General features: G+C 38.0%; 1 protein-coding gene across 4 annotated transcripts in view; it reads right to left on the minus strand.

Annotated features, from left to right (window-relative positions):
• The window catches only part of slc12a5a (solute carrier family 12 member 5a), a 165,517-nt gene that overhangs the window by 68,281 nt on the left and 70,980 nt on the right, over positions 1 to 26,256 (minus strand). For 2 of the 4 annotated variants that reach the window (XM_051897684.1, XM_051897685.1), the window contains exon 2: positions 921 to 950. The exons of the other annotated variants lie outside the window; for them this stretch is intronic. In XM_051897684.1, the coding sequence (XP_051753644.1) occupies positions 921 to 950 (30 nt within the window). The remainder of the gene's footprint in view (positions 1 to 920; positions 951 to 26,256) is intronic. 4 annotated transcript variants of the gene reach the window in all.

Below are 26,256 nucleotides of genomic sequence, written 5' to 3' on the forward strand. Positions count from 1 at the left end.
TAAATGTGATCCCAATAATATCGTTTCTCTATATCGTTATAGTTGTGGTGTTGGCAGTGCTATTCTTTTATATTTAGAACGATTTTTAGAAATATATCTTTATCGTTATCATTATAGTTATCGTTCTTGGTGAAACGAGCCTTAAGTATCGAGGTGCTTGGATTTGTGTGACGTCCTGTCCAGCTGTACTCATCTGCCTTTCATCAGATTAATTATCATGCATGTCATCACTGGTTTCCTGCTTATTTTACAGGCAATAACAAACACTCCAGAACACAGACATACACACAAAACAGAATCAAATCAAAGGGAGACATCACAGATACGACATGCAGCTTACAGAGGACACACACAATGAAACAGACAGAGATAAAAAGGATAAACAAACAAGGATCAATGACGTGATGCTCACTTTTGTGCAAAAATAAAAAGAATTCACTTTTCTATGAATAATCAAATGTAATTTTGATATTTTTGTTGAAATAAAAAGTGTCTTAGGTGGCAACTGTTCCAAGATTGTAATGAAGATAATAAGGCTTAAAAAAAAGAAATTGACAAAATCAAAACCTTTAGAATAAAATAACAAAACATTTTTAAATTACAAAAGATTATTATTAATATTAATACAAAAACAAACAAACAAAAAACAAACAAACATAAAACTTGCATGAACAAAGAGTGTATTTCTAAAAACCTGCCATTTTTTAAACTACTTTTAAACTATTAATATCTCATTGTCATTGACCCATAAATACAAACAAAACACAAACAGAAATGATGTGAACTTACATGGAACTTTTCTTACAAGAAAAGTCCAAGACATTGAAGAACACATGACTACACACAGCCACACGTCACAGTGTTTTGCGTGAACACACGCGTGTCGCACGCACAACGGCAGCAGTCTGCCCGTCTCTCACCTTTCTTGGGTGGACAGGTGGTGTTGACCACTGGAGAAAAACGCACACAACACACGACTTTAGAACATCATCATGCAACATTCATCAACACACATCAATCAAAAGACAAAACAATTATTATGGAAAATAAAGCCGCACACATTACTGTAAAATCATAATGCAGGCTCATTTTTTATAGGGCTAAAATGACTTTAGGCTTTTATAACACCAGTTTCTCAAATGTATGTGATATAAATCTGAATGATAGGGTCATGTGACCTGTGAAATCCATAGAAAAACAGGAAGTGAAAGTATTATAATGTATGTAAATTAGTAAACAGGCAACATAAGCAAACCTCAACAAAGTTTAAACAGACATGTGCAAATCAAATAAGCTGATAAAGGCACTTAAATGCAAAATAAAATCTTAATTTTAAACTTGGTTGATTCTTTATAGTAACATCAACCATTTTATAGGGGCCGAGTAATATGTGTTAAGTTTAATAACTGTTGCAGTTAAGTGTACTTGCATTATAATTTTCAACAACAAAAATATCAGTACTCAGCAAGAGTGATGGAGATGATTTATGCACATTAATGAGTAATCACACAGCTGTATTAATCATTGAACTCATGGCACAAATGACAGAGGTGAAATGTTTCCCATCTCATGTGAGAAGGAACCATCATTTGGACCAAACAGCCCTTTTTGCCAAGTAGATTAAACATATTTAATGCAAAAAGTTTTGGTAACACTTTAGATCAGGGTCCAATTCTCACTATTAACTATTAAAGGGGACCTATAATGCCCCTTTTCACTAATCTCTGGTGTCCCCAGAATGTGTCTGTGAAGTTTCAGCTCAAAATACCCCACAGATCATTTATTATAGCTTGTCAAATTTGCCCCTCTTTGGGTGTGAGCAAGAACACGCCATTTTTATGTGTGTCCCTTTAAATGCAAATGAGCTGCTGCTCCCGGCCCCCTTTCCAGAAGAGGGCGGAGCTTTAACAGCTCACGCTTCGGTTGCTCAACAACAACAAAGCTGGAGAATCTCACGCAGCCAAAATGAGGATTGTCAGTAACGGTGTTCAACCTTACATTGTTCAAACCGACACTGATGGAGAGACTCAGGAAGAAGTTACAACTTTTAGAATGAAACTGGACGTTTCTGAATGGTTAGTGGATATATTTATGTAGTTGATGTGGAGTTGATTCAACTCATCCACTAGCATGTGCCGTCATGTTAATCTTTTGTGTTGAATTGACCCTCGTTTGTGAAGCAGTCCGGCGTAAAATGACGGCATGATAACAACACTCTACTACAACAACTCTTCCTCTTCTCTAAAGCAGCCCAACATGGCCTCACCCCCTTTGTTGTGTGTTCTCGGGGGCGGGGTTTATGTAAATTTTCGGGTTAGTGATGTCACCAACCCAGGAAGAAGCTCGTTGTAGTCCCTACAACAGCAACATTACACACTAACTAAAGTTAAAAAAGTGAAATCATAATCAGGGACCCCTTTAACTATGACTTTTGCCTCAATAAACTTCTAATTACTGCTTATTAACAGTAAGTTAGTTGTTAAGTTTAGGATTAGAGATGTAGAATAAGGTCATGCAGAATAAGGCATTAATATGTGCTTTATAAGTACTAATAAACAGCTAATATCCTAGTAATACGCATGCTAATAAGCTACTAGTCAATAGTGAGAATTGGACCCTAAACTAAAGTGTCACCAAAGTTTTTAATTAATGTACCTCTATTTATTGTTTACTAAAAATACTAAATGAGACTTTGTGAACATTTATGAATGATGATAAATTAATTGCTAAATACTTTTACTGTAAGTAAAACGCTGTATTGAAATCCATCAGTAAAAAAAAATAAAAAAAATAATGATTGGTGGAAATTAACTAGTAGGGCAAACTTACCGTGTTTGTATGGTCTTTAAGAAACAAAATAAAATGCTAGAAATCATAATTTTATTTTAAATTGACTAAAATTATATTTGCAGTGTAGCTAAAATCATCAATAATGTCTTAAATATTCAATATATCACCCAGCTCGACACACATACACACGTTCAAATGTGCTTTACAAGCCCTGTGTGACAGAGTTGAACTTCTCCATGATTTGTTCTGGCAGTGATTCAGAGCTGCTTTATCTCAGACATCCTCAGAGAGGTACTTCAGATCCTCCATCGCTCCTGCAGTACGGCCTGACCGTTCTCAATATTCACTAGGGTCTTTGTGGTAATCAAGCGGCTCTCAGAAGCTGGGCTTATCTCCACAGTCCTGGTCTCTGGTCTCATTCTCTCGTTCACTCCAGCAGGGAATGACAAAGGGAGCCGTCGCTGCTGCATATGTGAATGAACTCGAGCGCTCACATCAAACCGAACCGCTTCCTCCTGCCAATACCTGAAGCCTCTGTTAAGGCAGGTCTATTGTTTCACCTCAGAGTCGGTGACAGTGACAGAGGTCTTTCTTTATGCCGTCAAACAATGAAGTGTGCCTAAAAGACTGCCAACACATGGGAAACACTATAAACCTGCCACCGTTTTTCAAGACGGCGTGTGGTTGAAGGATGTAATTTCTGTGCTACTAGTCAGAACTGCTAGTCCCATCCCAAACTCATGCTGTGGTTGAGCCAGAAATGACACATCAGTTGTGGAGAGGTGTGTTATTACTGCTCCGGGCCATCAGATTTACGAAGGATAAAACAGGTGGAAAAAAATCCCACAGACTTACACTGAAGGAGGGAGCCGAGCCATACCGTATCTACAGAAGAGACCATCAGAGACTTGAGGGGAGACTCTTCTAATGTAACATTTAGCAATTACCCAGAACACCCTAGCAACCACCTAGCAACAGAGGATCGTGCATCATTAAGAATTGAATGCCTTTTAAAGTCTAATTCATTTCCTAGATGGAGAATTGCAATTCAAATTTGAATGTAAAGAAGGAGAATTAAAATTAATAGAAAGTCATTAATAAGTAATCTTTCAAACTTTGAATACTGGTTTGACAAAGGCTATGTTTACATGCACACTTCTTGCTTTAATCAGAATAAATTCATTCCGATTGATGAACCCAAACGTAGTGTTTACATGAACGCTAAATAAAGTGATCGGGTTGCTGTGAACGTTTATATGTCACAAGCTTCTGATTATATTTCATCTTTTGACATCTTTTCCCACTGTTTGCGCATAATATCCATTCTCCTACATTGCTGCTTTTATTTGTTTTAAACAACAGACTTAATATTTATCAATTTCGGGTCTCAATTAGGCAGCGACGAGCTCGTGAACCAGTGTGCCGTGCTGCTAATATTTCTCTTGCAGTAAAAGTGCCCCTTCCCGTGCCCAAAACAAGTCGTTCAACGACAACTACAACAGCTCGTTCTGCGGATCATGCGTCATTACGTCATTTCTAGGTCAATGCACATGCGCAGTCCTTTCCAGTTTCAGTTTTCTATCCGATCAAGTGTTTACATGTCGTCTTGATTGGATTAGAAAAGGAATAAACCACCCCTCCCAATCCAATCAAAATATTATTCGGATCGACCATGTAGACGTAGTCAGAGTGTTTTGAAAATTTTCTTTTAAAAGCCTTACTTAAATATTTAAAGGCCTTACAAACAACAGAACATAAGATAGCAAAAATAAATATACGATAGAAGACACAAAGAACAATAATTAGAATGATAGAACAACAGAAGATAGAAATAATGACATAAGATAGATAGAACAATAAAAAATAGAAAGGACAGACAGCCTAGATAGATAGATAGATAGATGGACAGACAGACGTGTTTGTTTTAAGGCACTTGATTGTAGAGGTTCTCTTTAAATGTCAAAGACTTAATGATCTCAGGAGGATGAAGTGATCAGACTGACAGCTCAATATTTGACTGGTCAGTCATGTGATAAGGCTTGATTGGTAAAAGGACAGACTAGTGCCTTACATTGATTATTTTGGCAGACAGTGTGTGTGGTCGCCAACACTTGTCACATCAGCCTCTCTTGACTTGCTGAGTCAAGTTTCATGTTTTATTAAGCATGAGTGTCTATACAGTCACACACACATTGGGACATTCCATAGACATAATGATTTTTATACTGTACAAACTGTATATTTGATCCCCTAAACCGAACCCTACCCCTATACCTACCCACTACAGAAAACTTTCTGCATTTGTACATTTTCAACATCATTTAGTATGATTTATAAGCTGTTTTCCTCATGGGGACCAAACAATGTCCCAACAAGAATTTTGGATATTGCCATCTTTGTGGGGACATCTTGTCCTCATAACGTAGGGTTTATTAGGACCAAACATATACACACACACACACACACACACACACACACAGGACAGGACAGCACGGGAATTAGTTGTTCTGAAGCTTCAGAAGCTGCAGTTCAAAGTTGTTTTAAACCGTTTTAATCCGTCTGATTGGACACTTAAACCAGTTTCTAACATGATCCAACACACACTTCATTGAACTCACTGTCGTCATCATCATGAACTGAAACCTCACGAGATACTGAATACCAAACCACCATTCCTGCAAGCAACAACACTTACAATATGTGCAAAAATTAACTAGATTTTTTAATTATTTCTTTAATGTTCACCTTCAGTAAGCCACTGTCTGAGATCTTAAACACTGAAGGTCATCTGTGAAATAGAGGTCTACTGAAACAACAGTCAGTGAGCTGATCTTCTGCATATCCAGCAGGGTTAGTATAGTTAACTAAAACTAAAACTATTAAAAACATTTTGTTATTGCAATATAAATACAACAGGTAACACTTTAGTTTAGGGTCCAATTCTCACAACTGTTGCTTATTAGCATGCATATTACAAGGATACTGGCTGTTTATTAATACTTATAAAGCACATGTTAATGCCTTATTCTGCATGACCATATTATACATCCCTTAATCCTAAACTTAACAACTACCTTACTAACTATTAAGCTGTAATTAGGAGTCTATTGAGGCAAAAGTTGCAGTTAATAGTTAATAGCGAGAATTGGACCCTAAACTAAAGTGTGACCATATTACATGAAAAACATTAAACAAAAATGTGAAATGTTGTCAACTGCTGTTAAAAGCTCAAGCTCTTTAAAGCCAAGGGTAACACTTTATTTTAAAGGTCTTTTAACTAGTTGCTTATTAGCATGCATATTACTAGAATATTGTCTATTTATTAGTACTTATTAAGCACATATTAATGCCTTATTCTGCATGACCTTATTCTGCATTCTTAATCCTACCCAATACCTAAACTTGCCAACTACCTTACTAACTATTAATAAGCAGTAAATTAGGAGTTTATTGAGGGAAAAGTCACAGTTAATAGTTCATATGTGTTCACTATACTAAAGTGTTACCAACAAAATTACAAAAATTAAACTATAATTAAAATGAAAACATAAAAATAGCTAATTCTTAATATTAATGAAAAATACTAAATTAACACTGATCTCTAGTACGTTTAGTGCTAGCTGCTAGGACACAAGCGTGCCCGCGCACACACACACACACACACACACACACACACACACACCCTCGCTCCACCATACATTCTATTTGCATCACAACTAGTGACAAATGGCAAGGGCATTAACTTGTTGAGGCTGGAAAGCCGGAGCGATCCATCAGAATATTCCTGAAATGCAAACACTCAGAGCAGCAGCGGATTGCATAAATCTTCCTCAGAGTCGAGCGCAACAGCCACACACAGAGAGAGAGAGAGTGTGTTTACCTTCAATAGACATGCAGCGCTGCATCACAGTCACACAGGTGAACTCATGCACTCACAAACACACACGTGACATCCTCATCCCGAGTGGAACTGCTCAACACGGCTTGTGTCTAGATGGTAAACCTTGTCTTGCAAAACACTCACAAGTTTCACATTTGCTGCTAGTAAGGTTAAAGTATCATGCATATGCATGGTGGCAAAAATAGATGAAGTATTGCAAAAGACAAAGTTTAATTTAATAGTAAAAAACAAAGTACTGTGTATTGTAAACAAACCCCACTAATTTTTTACATTTTTTTTTTTTTCTCTGACAGATTTTGGTAGCAATTAATTTGCAAAATCTCCTGAGACATTTCTCAGAACAGGGATTATTATCTAGACAAAACAAAGACATGGCTGATCAAACTGTAATCTATTACTCTTTCACTACACCAAAATATATAATATCACACGCTAAAAATACCACGCTATTACCATGTTTTTGGATAAGGAAACATCCAAACGCTCTCACAAAAATTACAAAAATAGTAAAGTGATGGTATCAGATGGTAGTAACATAGTATTTTGATACACTACTGTTCAAATATTTGGAGTCAGTACAATTAATACTGATATTCAGCAAAGATGCATGAAATTGATCAAAATTGACAGTAAAAATGTTTGTAATGCTGCAAAAGATTTATTTTTCAAGTAAAAGCTTTTGAACTTTCCATTCATCAAAGAATCCTGAAAAAAAAAAATCACATTTTCCGCAAAAATATGAAGCAGCTGTGTTCAACATTGATAACAATCAGAAATGTTTCTAAAGGATCATGTGACACTGAAGACTGGAGTAATGATGCTTTGATCACAGGAATAAATAATATTTCATATAAATAATATTTCACAATTTCTGATCAAATAAATGCAGCCTTGGAGAGAAAAAGAGACTTTTCAGAAACATTAAAAAATCTTAAACTCAAACTCTTGATAGCGTATAAACCATAGTACTGAATGATTATTTTCATATTTACATGGCACTCTATGGTATTTAAAAAAACGCTATGCTATTACTGCGGCACACCCCCAAAATAATGTAATTCTGTATCTTTTCAAATGTAAATACTACAGTTTATATCACAGTACAATGGCATTACCATCACTGTACCGCCACAGAACTGTTTTGCGAAGGCGTTGTGATGGAATTCAACATCAGAGCCTTGCGTAATGACGAATCTAGGGCACAATTTACCACTTCCACCCAGACGTTGCATAAGATCGCCGCACTCCGCTTCCACTGCGGGATCAAGCAGCTCAGATTTTCTAAAGCCATTCAGCGCAGTGTAGACAAAGCTTCCTATTCCTTCATTTATTGACGCACTTCATTAAATTTGCTCTGTTTAATTAGTCTTTTATTGGGCGCCAGTGGAGCGAGGTCTTGTGTCACGTTCGCTGGTGTGCTTTTTGACAAACGTGATTCTGACTTCCTTTTTAAAAATCTGCTCATTTGATCAGTCTGTTTTTAAAGGTTATTTTATTGGAAAGAAGATGAAAGTCGAAGGATATTCAGTGGCCGGGGGACTTAAAAGGGCAACTGAAAACCACCCCACAACACTTCACATGACCTCATCAATTCAAGAGTTTTAATTAAATGCGTCAGTGTGAATCCCTGCTGCTTAGATGTTTTTCTTCTCAAATGATGTTTCTTTCCCTCCGCTTGATGTTGTTTTATATATTTCATGAACTACGGCACTTTCTGCAGCGGACAGGCCTGCGAAAGACGATCAACAAGGATGCACTAAGAAAAAATGCATGTGCAAGATGTGTTTGATGGGGAAGGAGACGAGATTCAGCCATCTGCACTGCACTCTTAAAGAGGTGTCTCGTTTTTTTCCCCACACACACACACGACAGATGTTCACTGTGTGATAAAACTCGGATTGGATCCAACCGCTCTTCCACAGGTCATGGAGGATATCTAGCGGATCAGAATTACAGCCTCTGTTAATGAAGTGTCAAAGTTTAGAGTAAATGCACCACTGGAAGAGATGTTTACTGAAGCATTAGATTTTAGCACTTTAACGTAATAAAAAACCTTGGTATTGCAAATGCAGTTGGCTTGTTAGTTTGCTGTCATGCAACAATGACTTAAAGGGGTCATGAACTGCGTTGTTTTATAATGTTTCCTGAGGTGCACTTATAATGTCAGTATGCTTTTTACATCAAAAATGGTCATAATTTAGAAATAAAAGGCATTTTTCCTACCCTGATTTTAGCCCTCTGATTTGAACGCTCTGTTTTAAGGGGCGTGTCTGCTGTGAGACTTCAGTGTAAACGCCCACTGCTGTGATTGGCTAACATTTTTGCATATGAAATAGCTTAAGTATTACTCTCTCGAAAACTTTTAGCACGTTTTTACTATTACAGCTCTCAAGGTTAAATAATTGTGAAAAGTGTTGATTATAGCATTACATTTAGATCTATGGCATTATATTTAGATCGTGCCATGAAAGGTTGCAGTGATGAACACTGTAGCCGATCACAGTCATGTTGTTGAGCGCATGAAAGCAGTGATCTCGTCATTGTAACTCGATTTTTGCACACTAATGAATGCTTTCATCATATCTAACAGTGCAAACACGATGTAAATAAGAGATTCGTTGAATCTAATGGAAGTTTTGGTGCGAGTCCAGAACACTCACGCTGTTTGATTGACAGCTCCAGCGATTGTAAAGGGAGCGTTCTTTGATCGCTTTCTATATATAATTTAATTACAGTTTAAATAACAGATTATTTTCATCCTACTAAGAGAAACGATGTGAAATTGACCATTTAGTCACTGGTTTGATTTACTGACAATTAAGGATTTTGAGACAAAAAACATCTGACTGTAGGACTACATGAATCATTACATATGTGTTAAGTGTTCTGCGCCATTCCTGTCTGATCCAATATAGAAGGCACAGCAGGGTTTTTTAATTTCAGGCTCTCTGCAAATCCAATGAAGCTACTGTGTTTTTCCACAACCTGGCACTGCACAACATTTTGCACTCTTCAAAGGCATGTTTATCGCTTAGTTGCTCGATCCAGTGTTAGCGTCACGTCTGTTATTTACCTACTACTACTTGTCGTGCTCAAATCAGTGTTTGGATTGTTTGGATATACAGACTAGCAGCTTCTCAATGGTTAATCTGAGCCATCTAACTGTTTAAGTTGAACTGGAAAATAGTTATTTTTTTGTTATGTGAAAGTCTAAGGTGCCCTACAGAGTAAACACAATTAGCATACTCAAGGTACTTGCCCAGTTTCTCAACAGGTTAATCCTGTAAGTCTTGGCTAAAATTACACTGTTAAATGCAAGACTTGGCTTAACACGTGCCCAGCCCTAAATTAATAACTGCCGATTAATTACGCTTCAATCACACATCGGAACAATTCCAAAGAATATGACTGTGATCTTTAGCTGATCAACATACAATACTGGATAATGAAACATCAACTTGCATGAGATCTCTTTAATATCTCAATAGTTTCTCCAAGACAACAATGCATTTAAATGGAGGGCTAATTGAGACTTGAGATGAATTGAGATGTTTCTCCTGACAAAAAAACCCCCCTGTAATCTCTTCTAGAGTTTCAGAAGAGATCTCAAACGATGCTCAGATTTGCCAAGATACAGTTTGCAATCAAAAGTCAGATCTCAATATGATTTCTCATCATAATCTGAGCATCTTTTCCTCATGGAAAAACATCTGAGGTGAAGTTGAATCTTAAACGAAACCTAACTGAGAACTCCCTTAAGTCTTGAGCTTTGAAAGCGCAACCTCTAAGCAGTGAAATTGTTCCTCTGGGATATTATGTAATCTGGACAAACACTCATTTTAAAGCCCTCCGCTCCTCTTCCAGTTATCCGCTGTTCCTGACACACAATCCTACTGCATCTCTTCGTCGTGCGCTGCGGTAATTCTGTCCAAATATTTACGGATGTATAGATTAGAATTGAGAAGCTCTTCGAAAGACTCCATTTCCATATTTCCTCCTGCCACATTTGGCCTCAGATGTTTGCGCTGATTATACCAGTATTACAGTGAGTGAACTGAAAGAGAAAACACACAAGTGACTGGTTTGGCCTTCTTGTGTAACTGTGAATAAATGAATCTCATCATGTTTCAGTGTTCACGACAACATACCAAAATAAACAAAGCAGATTCTGATTGTATAACAGCGTGATTATGGATTATTGCATGATATATTAGATTAGAAAAAAAATCAACCTGCAGTGACAAACAAGAAAAAACTATATACGTCACATTATAAAAGTAAAATTAGTTGCAAACATCTTTTCACGTCGACTCAAAAAGATCAGAGTTGCTCTCTTTTTTTCCCAGTGGTCAATGCTCCTCATGCTCTCTGGAGTCTGAACACAGTTAAAGCTGCGCTGGGTCAGGAACTATTTACAGGAACGCTGTGGAAAAGGCTTTGATGCTTAGTGGTTTGGTATCGAAATCCTCAAGGTATATATTATAAATGGCACCACGACTGCAATGTTAAAGGGCAGATGACTAATGACGGACAAGATGAAGCTGAATTAAGACACAATGATGCAGAGTTTCAAACACAACACAGATCAGATCCTGTACGTTGCCTCACCATGGAAGCCTGCAGCCTGACCTACTTAGTGCGGTGACGTTTGCTAGCATTGGGGGGATCTGGCAACCACGCAACACAGCTCTCTCTCTCATTCTATTTCTCTCTGTTTTTTCTCGCCGTTTCGCTGTCTGTCTCACATCCGATGGGGCCAAGTCTGCCCACAAGACACCGCTGCCTCTAGCGCAGCCCTTTCATGCAGTCAAATGTTCGTGCAGGGATTTACATGTGCATAAAAATTCAACCATGCCTTAAAAATTCAGTAACTTAAAAGGATCCCGCTCCTATAAAATGCATGAAAAACATACCAAGCCAAACATTTCCTCCTAATCTAAAATGTTAGCATCAATAGTTTACAGCTATGTTACAAAACACACTTCAGTGGTATTTGCACGCAACAAACTCTCTGGCACAATGCTAGAGTTGCTAGTGCATAACTATGTGATTCCTAGGGTGTTTTAGGTCATATCACTGCTAAATATCTGCATGCGCACAGTGTGCACTCACATAAAGCAATAGATACTAGATAGGAAATCTCAACTGTTTGATTGTTTATATCATCATCATACAGTATGTAAACCATCCTGTCGCCTAGTTCTAATCTGCTAAATGTGCTAGATATTATAAACATTAACATCATGAATTTCTGTAAAGCTGCTTTAAAACTGTGTGTATTGTGTAAAGCACTTTACAAATAAAGATTGACTTGGCTTTTAAAAGGCACAATATGTACGATTTTTAGATTAAAATAACATTGCGTCGCCCGTCAATGACACCACATCCACGCTACCTTCGATTTCCAGTTTTACTAATATCGATTTAGATTACTGCAAAGTGCAACAAGTCTCTCATAGCAGCCACTGAGCGAACGCACATCATTTTCAACACACTCAAATGTATTTAGTATGATTGTTTTAACCATGTAAAACAGCGGTGCGTTACCCCACATACATAACGAAAAGAGTGGAAGCGGCCGACTTGAGATCGGTGTGCATCGCAGGTGTCTATCATTAACATTCGCTCCAGCGGCCTCGTCCTTCTCCCATGGCTCTCGACTCGTCCTGCTTCATACCACCATAACATTAGTAAAACTTTAATACATTAGCTCATCCATGAACATGAATTTATCAGATTCATTTCCAAAATTTTCGTATGCATTTTTTCGTATTCGTCATCCTAAAAATTTGTCATGCACAGAATCCTTGCACACTGAGTCCGATGCGTATTAATTAATTTGTTGCGAAAAAATTTGCAAAACAATACAAAATGGAGTCTTCAAGCAGTGAGGATGATTTTGTTGTCCTCTCTCTTCTTAAAAAGAGAAAAAGAAAGGAAATATTGGGTTCATCCAATCCTGAGATTGCATAGAGAGGAAGGAGAGTTCCTCCTGCGGGATTATCCTGAGCGATTCAAAGTTTTCTTCAGGATGTAAGTGACTCAGTTTGATGCTTTGCTAGCGATACTGGATTTTGGTGTTCACTTGTACGGTGGCTCTGAATTGTCAAAACACCTTGCTAAGGATGCAAAAAATGCAGAAAATTTAACCCGATCCAAGTTTCTGTTTCAATGCTTTAAATTTTAATAATCAAAAATGATATCTTATCAATTGAATTCATAAAACTTTAACATTTGAATCATTTTTATTACAATTTTAACAATAATAGGTGAAATGATGAAATGTGCTGTATTTTTTTTTTTTTTTAGGAAATTCTGTGTTGTCTGTTTTAATTTTTCTGGATTCTATTTTATGAATTAATACAAGTTTATTATTAATTGAAAACTGTGGCAATCAAATTAATGCATAAAACTTTAATTTGCCAAATTCCGTGACATTTCACATTATACAGTAAATTCCATTTTTATGACTGGATTCCGTCCACGTTTTACAAACTGTAAAAATCATAAGGGCCTAGACTAAGGATGTAGGCAGCTGAGACAGAGCGCTACCCACAATTCCCTGTGAGCACAGTCTAGGCCTCAGGCAGGGTCAGGTAGAGCTAATGTACACACACGAATACCGACACATGTGAGAACACACACCGTCGCACTGGAAAATACACTAACCTCATGTGATCTGTGCACCTCAGAGCCGCGGGCCACATCTCAATCGTTAGCTCATCCTGCACAGAGCGGCTTACGGTTCATATATGAATACAGATTACAGCACATGTCGAGTGAATGTGTCCCACTTAATTAACACACATATGTGTATTTCTATCACAGAAGAGCGTGCATGTGTCCATGTTAGCCCCACGTTGGGCGCCACATCTCATTGATATTCTCATTATTCTGCACTCTCTAGATCCTTGCGTATTAAAGAAGCAAGGAAAGTGCGCTTCTCCTCGGCCGAGGGACTCCGCACGCAAGGAACGACAGATGGCCAACATTAACGTCTACAGCACTTCAAGGTCATCTGCAGTCATTCAGGAGGTAAAGTGGTCAGGTTTGTGCATGTCTTTCACCAGCTGGTGTAACACTAGAGTAAGACCACTTAACGGGCGGTCACCGGGTGCTTGTCGGAATCAAGGGTGTTTTAATTGCTTGTAAGAGAGGTGAAGGGCCGATATCGATGCAGGAGTGGGTTCGATTACTGAGGCCAGTGAGCGCCTGCACTAACAAACCTCACAAGAATCGATCATCTATATTGACAGACAGTTGAATGAGCTCCCCAGTGTTGACAGCTATGTGCCACATCCAGATTTGTACACTATCAACTGTAAATAGTGTGCAAGACTGGAATTGGAGCATCCCGAATCACAATATATTGAAAATATTATACCACAAGTGCACGGATGTTGTACTACTTCTGATTTTTCAAGTGTGCATCTATGCATGCTAGTCCTTTAGGCCATTATTTCCCACAAAACCACTGTCGTTAGACTTTTCCAGTTGTACAGGGTGAAAATAAAGTGTGCTTTAAAATGCATGAACCTAAAAGTGAAGTAATAATTACTGGTCACACTTTCGATTTGGGTCCAATTCTCACTATTTGACAATTAACTAAGACTTTTGCCTCAATAAACTCCTAATTACTGCTTATTAATAGTTAGTAAGGTAGTTGTTAAGTTTACGTCATCTTACCTGAGCATTCGAATGCACAAATATTTTCATAATGACATGAGCCGACTGGAATGAAGAAAGTGATTGATATTCAAAATGGTAAGCAAAATGGTCTGCAGTTTCGGATATATCTAGTATATCTAGTTTCAGATTCCCTTTTGAATGACAAAAATAGAGTATTAATACCTGCTGCCGGAACCGGGAACAGTTCCTATAATACCAGATGTAATCGTTACATCAGAAGAAGAATGGCATCTACGCTAATATTAGTCTCTCTGTTTATCCCAAGATTTACCGCAGTCAGCCGGATCCGGGCCGTATCCAGGTGAGATCAAGGACCTGCGCCTTGACACAACCACAACGCAGCCCTGAAGTGTCAGCAGAGATTGAGTCAACTAGATCATCCACTGTGAAGGCCTCATCGACACGACAGCCAGTGGCATGGTTCCTCAACAAACCGTCCATACCGGCGTGATGAGTACGATCCTCAACTGGATGGAACTGGAATAAATACTTTGACTGTTGCGATCCCAATCGGACTTATGATAGCTGCCTGCATCATAATAAAACACTGTTCGCTGTTGGCCAGAGGAGAACTGGCCACCCGACTGAGTCTGGTTTCTCCCAAGGTTTTTTTCTCCATTTTAACACCTGTTTGAAATGACATTCATTACAAGATGATTAATTAAAACATTTCAAAATGCACCTGCAGACTATTTTTCTAGTCATGTATTTCATCATTGAAGATCATAAAAATCTCATCTTGTTCTCGTGAACTCAATCTTGTGTCTTGTCTCGTGAGCCAACTGTCTTGTCACACCCCTAGTGGCTTTACAAGCTGCTATGGAGTCCAGACCTGGCTAAAGTCTGGCTACGCAGGACTAGCACTTAGTAATCACTGGTGAAGTGCATGCTTTTAGTGCACATTATAAGTATGTAAATTGGGCTGCTGTCTTACCGTTAATTAACTAAGTATTGTAGCTAAAAAACCAATGTTTAAGAAGGGTCATATAATGAGAAATTGGGTCTTTTTCAAAAATCTCTTTTAAAACAAGAGAGATTGAAAACTCTGTGTAGTCATGAAAAGCTAAATTATGACCTGTTTATCATCATTAGTGGAGCATATGGACAAACTAAATGATGCAATGTATGATATGAACCCTTTAAATGACAGTTATTTGTGAGAATCTCTGACAGATCGCGTGTCTCAAACAGAGCGACGCAGAGCGAGCACTTAAAGTGTGAATTGATAAAAACAGCAGGTAAGGAGGAATGCAGAGTCATGTTGCCATGGCAACTGCCTGCACATGAAGACAAAGGCTATACCTCTTCACGAGCGAGAAGGCGGTCGGAGGCGATGAGGGCTGACACGCAAACACAAATACACTCTCGCTCGCCAAATGAGAGTTCATGCGTTTGCCTATTCCACCTCACAAACCTAGGGCTGAGAACACGACTTTCGCAGGGTTTCTCTTCATATCAACAGTATATATTTACGATATGTTCAGTTTCCAAGCACAAGCATCATTTGATGCTTGTTAAGGTGTTAAAAATGTAACTTGCCAAGAACATGTTCAGACAATATTTAACCCTCAAATCAAAAGACAAAAAAATTATTTTGCATAAAGAAAATTAAGCATTGTGACATTTTCCTCTCAAATTTTCATTACTTTTTGCATTCATGCAAAAATAAATAAATATATATATATATATATTAAAAAATATATATATTTAAATTGTAAATTATTTGGCATCATAATATTTGTTGCTTTAATTTGAGCTACTTTAAATAAAAAATAATAATTTTATTACAGTAATGAGACTCACCATTGAGAATAATATTAATAAATGAAAATAATTAATTAAAAAATAAAAATGCACTAATGAGAATATGGAAGAAGGAAAACATGCCTAATTGTCATAATATTATCAAAATAATGTTTGCAAAAATAATTTATTTTATTTTAAGCAAAATATAACTTTTTCCTTTTGATTTTGAGATGAGCTGTGACCTGGATATGTTTTCAAAAGATTTACAACCTTTAACTAGTCATCTTAGCTAACTGTTAGAGTTAATAAGCACTGGTTTATATTCAGTGCAGTCATCGCTGATGAGATGCTTGCATAATAATTAACTCAATGCCAGTTTAAAAAGTGTATCGATATGACTAGAGTGCACCATCTTGATCTGAAACCAGCTTTTCTCTCAAGATTCAATGACGCATTTACAAACGTAGTACAGAAGCGATTGAACATTCAGTCACGCTACAAATACGGTGGCTTGCATACTGAGCAGCTCAGTCGACACACAGTGGTGAAGGGAGAACACCTCCTCATCTCTCAAGCCTCTGAATCTGTCTGTTCACCTTCCATCGGGGATTAATGATGACAGCCAATGAAATGAGCTCGGGCCACGGGAGCGTGGAGGTCAGATTAGACTCTGACCAGCCAACCTGATCTAGAACCTGCTCCATCTACTCAAATCCCACCTGAAACATTAAAGGAGATGCGTCAGGTAACCCTTACAAAACAACTGCATGGTACATTGATGGTATCAGATGGTAATATTTTGAGATGTATCATGGCACCAATATACATGATAATTATATTATACCATAGTACTTTTTTGGTAGTGAAACATACATGATATTCCAAAAAAACTGTACTGTGGAAGTGGCATGGTACAGCGATGACATATTTACCATGGTACTGAAATTCATGTACATTAAAGTACATTCAAAATAGCATGGTAGCATCATAGTAAGTGTCTAAAAACTCATGGAAATACCATGGTACTTTTTTTTGGTATTGAAGCATACATGATATTCCAATGAAACCCATTACAAAATTTACCATAGTAGAATTACGGTATCATATTTACAATGGTATTGAAATGAATGTACCTTGGTATTTATATCATACAGCAAAAGTACTTTCAAAATTACCATGGTAGTACCACTGTAAATTTTTAAAAACCCATATCAATACTGTGATACTTTTTTTATAAGTGATATAATCATTGTTCATTGGTTGTATGTGAACTGAATGACTAACATATTCACATATCATGGTACTCTAAGGTTCTTCAAAGAAAAAAATACACATACAAGGGTTTTTTTTTTTGGATGTTTTGGACATTTACCATAGAAGTAACATGGTATTTTTGGAAGTACACTGGCATACCTACTAAACACCATTCAAAGTTACAAAAGTTAGTTTTATCATGTGCAAAAAGCATGGTATTTCAATTGTACATGTCTAAAAAACAATAAATTTAAAAAAACATGGTACTTTTTTGTAATGATCATTATTCATCGGTTGTTTGTGAACTGAATTATTTACATATTCATGTATCATGGTATTATTATTGTACTCTACTGTAATAATACACTATATACACAAAAAGTACTCTGGTACTACCATAGTTTTTTGGACATTTACCATAGCAGCGCCATGGCATTTTTGGAAGTACTTTGGCATACCTACTAAACACCTTTCAAAGTTACAAAGGTTAGTTTTATCATGTCCAAAAGGCATGGTATTTCCATTGTACATGTCTAAAAAAAACAATAAATGTAAAAAAAAAAAACATGGTCCTTTTTTGTAATGATCATTATTCATCGGTTGTTTGTGAACTGAATTATTTACATATTCATGTATCATGGTATTATTATTGTAATAATACACTATATACACATAAAATACTCTGGTACTACCTTTTACCATAGTAGCACCATGGTATTTTTGGAAGCACTTTGGCAAACATACTAAATAATGTACCAAAGTTTTACTATCAAATGGTACACCACCAGTCCGTAATTTATCATGCCAAAAAAGCATGGTATTTCCATGATACATGTCTAAAAATCCACTGAATTAAAAATGTAGCACATTGTAAAATTTTGTTAGTAAACTATCAATAATACTCCATCTTATAAAGTTTGACATGCTCACAGATCTCTATGGCTGAGAAACACTCAGTCCCCGTACAAGCTCTATGGCAGATCAGCACCTGCAACAGTGCTATTTGTTTGGGAGCGTGTGCTGAAAATGATGTGGGATTTGGAGGCGTTATGTACGATCAGAGCGACGGGCAGGTGGGGATCAGATGTGCTTGCAGAACTAAAGGGATTAGCGACCACTACAGAACAGATCTGTTTGATGTTGACACTCTCTCCCAGAGGCCCGCGACAGACACCGAGACCTGCTCACTTCACACACTGACAAAAATATAAGCGGAAAACATGAATATGAGCACTGCTGGCCTGGGCAAAACTGATGCTAGAATGTTTTATGTGGTTGCCAGGGTGTTGCTATGCAGTTGCTAGGTGCTGGTTCTTAAGTCTCTGGCTCGGGAACATCCTTCAATGCAAGTCTCGTTTTGACTCGTTTTATCATCCAGAATGGGAAAATGGTGCATCTGATCAGAAAATGAACTTTAATACTTGGTGATAATAATGTGTTTAGACCGCTAACATGAAGCATAAGCAACTGTACAAGGGAATTCTGGTCCACAATCTTAAAAACAAAGGACCTTTAATGGTTCTTACTGTGGTTCAGTAATGGATCTTGAGGTTTAGGTTAGTGATGGAAGAATCAAAGCTTTTCAACACTTAGATGATTCACTGTTTCGAAGCACTCAAAAACACCACATGCTGGTCAGACTGCTGTAAATGCAACGAAAACTAGCCAAAACATGCATAAAAACACCTTTTACAAACCAATTGTGTGATCTATTAAATGCAATTAACAAATCATCTAAGACCATTAAATTTTAAGTCTCTGTAAAATGTTATTTATTAAAGGGATCATAAAATTAGAAATCATATTTGCCTTGATCTTTTGACATATAAGAGGTGGCATTAAAACATCCTGCAATTTTCAGAGCTTAAAAAGCATTTATTTAATCAAGCTCCAAAAATGGCTTTGATATTGGGTGACCTGTGATGTCACACAGACAAAACTTTGCATATGACTGCCCCCAGAGCAAGACACTGACGAATAGTTATACATCATTGCACCATAGGCTCCGCCCGCTGGCGTTCAGCCACTTAATGGCTGACATTTGCCTACACTGGATGTGAGCGTCACTTCACGTCAAAAGCAAATAGAAGCTATTAAATCACTGACGCTGTCTACACTGATACAGTATACATATGCGCGTTCAGTTTCTGACATACTCCACGCATCTATGATTCTTCTACAGCATCAGATGGTTAAATTAATTTAGTTTTAGGAGTAAGGACCAGACTCCAGCATTTAGTCTTGAATCTGTGAAATATTCCAGCAGGGCTGGACTCTGAGATCAGAGCATTGATCTTTGCTCTGGCCAGTGTAATAAGAGAAGATATCTGGATGTTGTAGCCTGAGGATAAACCGGTAGAATTGATCCCTTATCTGGAAGACTGTGATAGGGTTCCCGGCGGTTTGGGATGCATCCAAACTGCTTGAGCGTAAGTGGATTTAAAGCTCAGTGTGTCAGTATGTTGTGCTGTAGTGCAGTTGCTCTTCAAAACAGGGTTTGTGAAATAAACATACTGCACAGGAGAATTAGAAGCATGTTTATGTAATTCTGCTCAGTTAAACCACATGATATGATTGCACTTATAATAGCTTTCACTTTCACTTTAGTTTACATTCTATAATGCTAAACATATATCAGTAATGCATTAAAAAATTAGAAAGGCAATGAAACTCTGAATCATAGGCTATATATTCACTTTCTGAATGCCCATAACATTCTCATTTGTTAGGCATTATATAATGTTATTATAGACCAAACATGTCCTTTGGTTTGGGTCTATGTCTCCTGTCTCGATTTATGTTATCAAACAAAACTATTTCCAACATACTAAAGGTGATCAATACCTCAAGCACAGGTCAGGGAAGTATTTTCACTATTATAATGGCTTCTAAAACCACTGGAAATTTACTTTTATGCCACTGGAAGATGCTTTTATGCAAAGTGACTTACAAAAACAGCGCCAGCTGAGATCCAATAGCAACAGTGCTTGTATTATGAAATACCTGGTTCTTGAAACATAAGGTCCTTACCTGGACCTCAAGTGGTCTAGTCTGGATGTTGACATTATTAAAAATAAATGTCATTATTAAAGGATAAATGTACTCGTTTTTTTTTTTTTTTTTAAAGAAATTGATACTTTTATCTAATAAGGACACATTAAATTGAACAAAAGATTTCTATATTTCAGAATGATTTCTGAAGTGACACTGAAGACTAGAGTAATGATGCTGGAAATTCAGCTTTGATCACAGGAAAAAATGTCAAGTGTATTCAAACAAAAATCCTCTGAAAATAAAATATTCTTGTTTGATTCCTTTAGGGCTGGATCTAAATTATGATAAAAAATTTCCTCAGACAAGGGGTTCCTGTATATCAGACCTTCCCAACAGGGATTCACAAACGGACAGGTATGCTAGTCCTAGTGTTAGTGGAGAGCATGTTCACCCTCTTAAAACGTGAAACAGGGAAGCGTGACAGAAGACTGGATACCGCTTTATAGGACAGACAGCGAGTGACGGCTTCTCTTCTCTGAATGTAAATTACAGCTTCACCTGTCACTCAAAATCAACCAAGGGCATCATGAGAGAGAAAGAAAGAGCAAGAGAAGCACACAGAGAGAATATTCCTGCTCCTTCCCTCCAGTCTCACTCAGCATGATTGTTTCAAGTGTTTTAAACATATGTTGAGGAAAGAGAGTCTTTGAAACATGACGGAGGTCCCACAGGGGTCCACAATCACATCTGTTCATTCATTCGAGTGGATGCAATCATATACTGTATATAAATCCTGCAGCCGGGTGGTGCTGCTCTAATACAGTGATGATAAATCATATATATTTACAATGTTCAGGGCTTCAGAGTTAACTACAACGTGACTGGCATGTTACAAATCCCTGAACTGCTTGTTGACTTGATTGCACGATTTGAAACTTGAGACATAAAATATGCCAAAACACCATGAAATGGTTTAACAAATACAATATTCCTTCTTGTCTTGATGTACTTCATACTGAAACAAGAAAAGCAACTTCTGAGCATTTACAAAGACATTATTTGCAGAATATATCTATCTTAAACAGAGAAACAAGATATTGAATGTTCATCTGCTAAAAGGTGTACTTTAAGAGTACTCTAGTATACAGATGAGCTCGAAACTACAGACATAGACAATCACAAAACTTCAATTTTAATTTCATGCGGTCTTTAAGAGATCATGCATGCATATGTTTGATAAACCTATTTTTCCTGTGGAAACTACTGAAATCTGACTGCTGGAGACACTTCATGACTGACGGAAATAACATCAGTGTCCATCACTGAAACTCTCCCTGCACGACCCGAATTATTCATACACACCATTAGCTTTTACTGTAAGCACTCCCACAGATGAGGAGATTCACACTCAAAGTCTAATTTTATACAACAGCAACATCAGAGAAACAGAGAGTGAGTTTTATCATCCACCAAGCTCAAACTCTCAAGCCCAATCGGTCAGAAAATAAACATAAATCATTTCCAAATAATAATTATGCCCCTTTTTACAAGATGCAAAATAAGTCTCTGATGTCTCAGAGTGTGTACAGTATGTGAAGTTTTAGTCCAAAATACCCTACAGATCATTTTTTATAGCATTTTATTGCATGCTCCGGCATACAGGTGTAGGACAGATTGCCAGAACACCAGCAACAACAAAACAGGACAATCTCACGCACTGAAAATGTCAGAAACTCAGTAGCGGTGTTCAGCCTTATACATTCAAACTGGAGTCAACCCTCATTTGTGAAGCAGTCTGGTGCAAAATCATTGGCACAAACGTATAAGATGTTACAGATTTTCTTAGGGACATTTCCTTCGAAAATGAAATTTAACCATGATGTATTAAGTGGCTCAGATGGCGGGAGTATATGGAGACTCTTATGTGCATTGGTACATCCCAAAACACAACACTTGTAATGCCTCTTTGGCGCAGACATTTTACAACTCCAGCTGCTACAGGGAAGATACATAAATGGTGGATTCTGTGCTTCTCACTCAGGGCTGTGTCTATGCTAATAGGGCAGTTTGTCACCGGCTGTGGGCGGGGCTTCTCCCTACGAAGACGTTATCATAGGGGGAATCTGAATCAGCTTGTTTGAAGAAACTGCTTTTGTCCCCAGAGTGTGTATGTGAAGTTTTAGCTCAAAATAACCCACAGATAATTTTTTATAGCATGTTAAAATTGCCACTTTTTGGGGTTGAGCAAAAACGCGCCGTTTCAGTGTGTGCCCTTTAAATGCAAATGAGCTGCTGCGCTCGGCCTAAGAGCTTCAAGAGCTCATTCTCCGGTGTCAGGAGTCAGTCAGGATGCACTATAATGTCAGAAACTGCGAATATATGCTGCATGGAGATAGAACAGGTATAGTTTAGTTCAATTACGATTATAACTTATATTGTCTTCTTGTTTTTATTCACTATATTAGTACAAGCCTGTTTACTGATGAGTTTTATAACATTTATTTTACTTAAAACAAAATAGGAAGCGTCTGTTTTCACTCTAGAAAATCACTGTAAGAGCTTAATAAAACACAGTGCAAGTGTGCATTAAAATATTATCCATAAACTATCTCTCTCTCCCTTGCATTATCATCAACATACACAGCGAAGTACACAGAGACACTCGTTACAACTAACAGTAAACAAATATATAAAGACCTTATGCCTTTTCGGGTGGTGCTTAATAAACTGGTAAACTTTATATCCGTAAATCAACTCCGATGAACTGTAATAAAGTGCTCGCACCTTCATTACTGCCGTATCCAGTATCACTCTGTAAGCTGGATCACGAATAGTTTGTACTGATCTATCCTTGAGTAACAAATTTTTAGCACAACCTCTGTTTTGTATTGTCCCTTTGTATTGACATTTGTTCACAAAGCAATGTTAAAAGATTCGCGCAGACATAAACAATTTTGGTAGAGTTGAGGGAGCATTTTTTTCGAAAACCAAATTAATCCACCTCGCCTTCAGTGGCTCAGGTTTCGGGAGTAAATGGAGAGAGCTATGTGGATTAATCCATCCAGCTACAGGACACCTAAAACTCTTGGGAGACGTTCTCATCAGTGCAGCAATGGCAGACTGTACAACTCACTGTGAACTCGCTCAGGGCGGTTCTATGTTAAAACGCCAGTGTCTGTCAACATTCGTGGGCGTGGCCTGTGGCTAATGTGACGTCACATTGCCAGGAACCTGCAAACGGCTTGTTCTGAGACACTGCTTATGATTTATGGGTATTAAAAAAAGGAGTGGTTGGATTTTTATCATTATAGGGTGGTTGTGTACACATTTATGTCCAAACACCATGCAAAAGTGAATTTTGCATAATAGGTCCCCTTTAATGGTATCAGGTGGTGATACCATGGTATATATATATATATATTCATAATCTAGTGTAAAAATATTTTTTTTCCATGTTACTTTTTTTTAAAGGTTTGTGCCAACAGTGTTAAGCTCTACATGACTCTATTTATAGTCATCCCTCAGTTTTAGCATCAATGCTAACCCCTGCTCCCTCATTAGGCTCCATGTGAAGTATGTGTGTGGCGTAATGTAGAGTTGGGCATCAGTCGGAGGCATGCCGAGTTTGATCCCTCTCTCTCATGCTGGCCAATTACCCAGCATTCCTTTAATTCTCCTCCAGTAGCTCCATATATCCCTCCCCATCCGTCTGTCATCCAGCTGTCCCCATGCAGCACCAATTACAAACTCCTCTTATGGATTTAGACAGGACTATTTTTGAAACCTGCTGTGGGAGGACACATACTCCAGACTGGAAACATCTCTCTAGTGACATTTTCCTGTCCATCGCCTATCACATCTCTGAGTGGCCGAACATTAGGCTGGTATGTTCAGATGTATTCATGTGTTTGAGCGACACAGTTTAAGGAGGCAACTAAAAAACATTATGATCAGATATTTTAATGACAGCACTTGTATGAATTACATTTGTGTGTTTAAAGTCACCATGAAGCCAAATTTTTTAATGGAATATTGCAGTATTTAGTATAAATGATTTATCCGTGTAAATCATTATTTATATTTAAATTAATGTGTCTTGTGATCTTTATCAGAATAACTTCCCCTCCCTCTTCCAGTGACATCTCTTCTCTCCTCTGAGGACGTGTTTACTGGTGCGAGGGCGGGGCAACCTGTCACTCACATGAGATCCACCAATAGCAAACCACAACCATCCAATCAATTCCCCATGGACAAAATCAAGCCCCGCCCTACATTTTTTCTTTGTTTTACTTGGCTATATGTCACAATAGGGGAAGAAAAGACTATTGCAACATCTATTTCATGCTGACTTTAAATTCTATGAACTCAAATATACAAGTAGTGAGGAAGTAGTGCAGTTAGAGAGATAGTATGTGCAAAGTCTTCAGTATGTTAGGAAGCTGGGTCAATGGGAACTCACATTCACAGGAGAAGCATCAAAACAACTGATGCATTCATGCCAATCAAACCAAGCACACAACAATACAAAGAAAGTATGTAAATATATAATTAAACGAGTCGCAATTTGCACACACATACACGCAACTCAAATCAGCGGCACACTTCCGGGCAATTACAAGTGCACAGATATCCACCCCTAAAGCTATCGGGACAGAGACAGCAACATAAACACACACAAACATAGTTATCATTCATGGCAAACACACCTCCACTCTCATCGACAGTCATGGCGCATTGAAAAGAAGAACTGAGTGCACAGAGAGAGATAGAGGGGGAAGAAAAAACATTATCCTGCAAACAGGCACGGAGCCATCACTGGGGAAATGCCTCGGCACTGTAGGTTATTACTCAAAATCATCTGCCCAAACGCTTTCTTGCAAATCGACTGGGAAGGGGGCGCAGGGAAGACGATGTTTTCCACTGAAACACTGAACGAGGTTAGAAGCGAGACCCGCTGGCGCCCGTCCAGCGATGGGTAACCATGGAAATGAATATTAGCTCGATCTGAGGAGAAGCAAATCGTTCCTGGAAGTACGTGTGCACCCACAAATGATGGAGGTGGATCAGTTTGGTGTCATTAGGGGTGCTTTCTAAGGCAGCATCACGCAGTTGCTGCGGATTTGTCGGCTGCATATCCATGATGTGAATCTCCCATTCCAGCACATCCCAAATATGCTCTACTGGATTGAGATTTGGTGACTGGGAAGGACATTTGATTACAGTGAACTCACTGTCATGTTCAAGAAACCAGTTTGAGATGATTTGAGCTTTGTGACATGCAGCGTTATCCTGCTGGAAGAAGATGGTACACTGTGGTCATAAAAGGATGGACATGGTCAGCAACAATACTCAGGTAGGCTCAATTGGTACTAAGAGGACCAAAGTGTGCCAAGAAAATACCCATTACACCATTACACCACCAGCAGCCTGAATCGCTGGTACAAGGCAGGACGGATCCATGCTTTCATGTTGTTTACATCAAATTCTGACCCTACAATCTGAATGTTGCAGCAGAAATCGAGACTCATCAGACCAGATAACATTTATCCAATCTTCTTCTTCAGTTTTGAATTGTAGCCTCAGTTTTCTGTTCTTATCTGACAGGAGTGCCACTGGTGTGTCTTCTGCTGCTGTAGATCATCTGCTTCAAGGTTGGAAGTGCTGTGTGTTCAGAGATGCTCTTCTGCAGACCTCGGCTGTAACGAGTGATTATTTGAGTTATTGTTGCCTTTCTATCAGCTGAACCAGTCTGGCCATTCTCTTCTGACCTCTGGCATCAACAAGGCATTTTCACTCACTGGATGCTTTGTCTTTTCCTGACCATTCTCTGTGAACCCTAAAAACCCAAACCCAACCTCCCAGAACACACTAGCAACTACACA

The sequence above is a fragment of the Ctenopharyngodon idella genome, chromosome 6 (genome assembly GCF_019924925.1).
Source record: "Ctenopharyngodon idella isolate HZGC_01 chromosome 6, HZGC01, whole genome shotgun sequence".
In the NCBI taxonomy this organism is placed as follows: domain Eukaryota; kingdom Metazoa; phylum Chordata; class Actinopteri; order Cypriniformes; family Xenocyprididae; genus Ctenopharyngodon; species Ctenopharyngodon idella.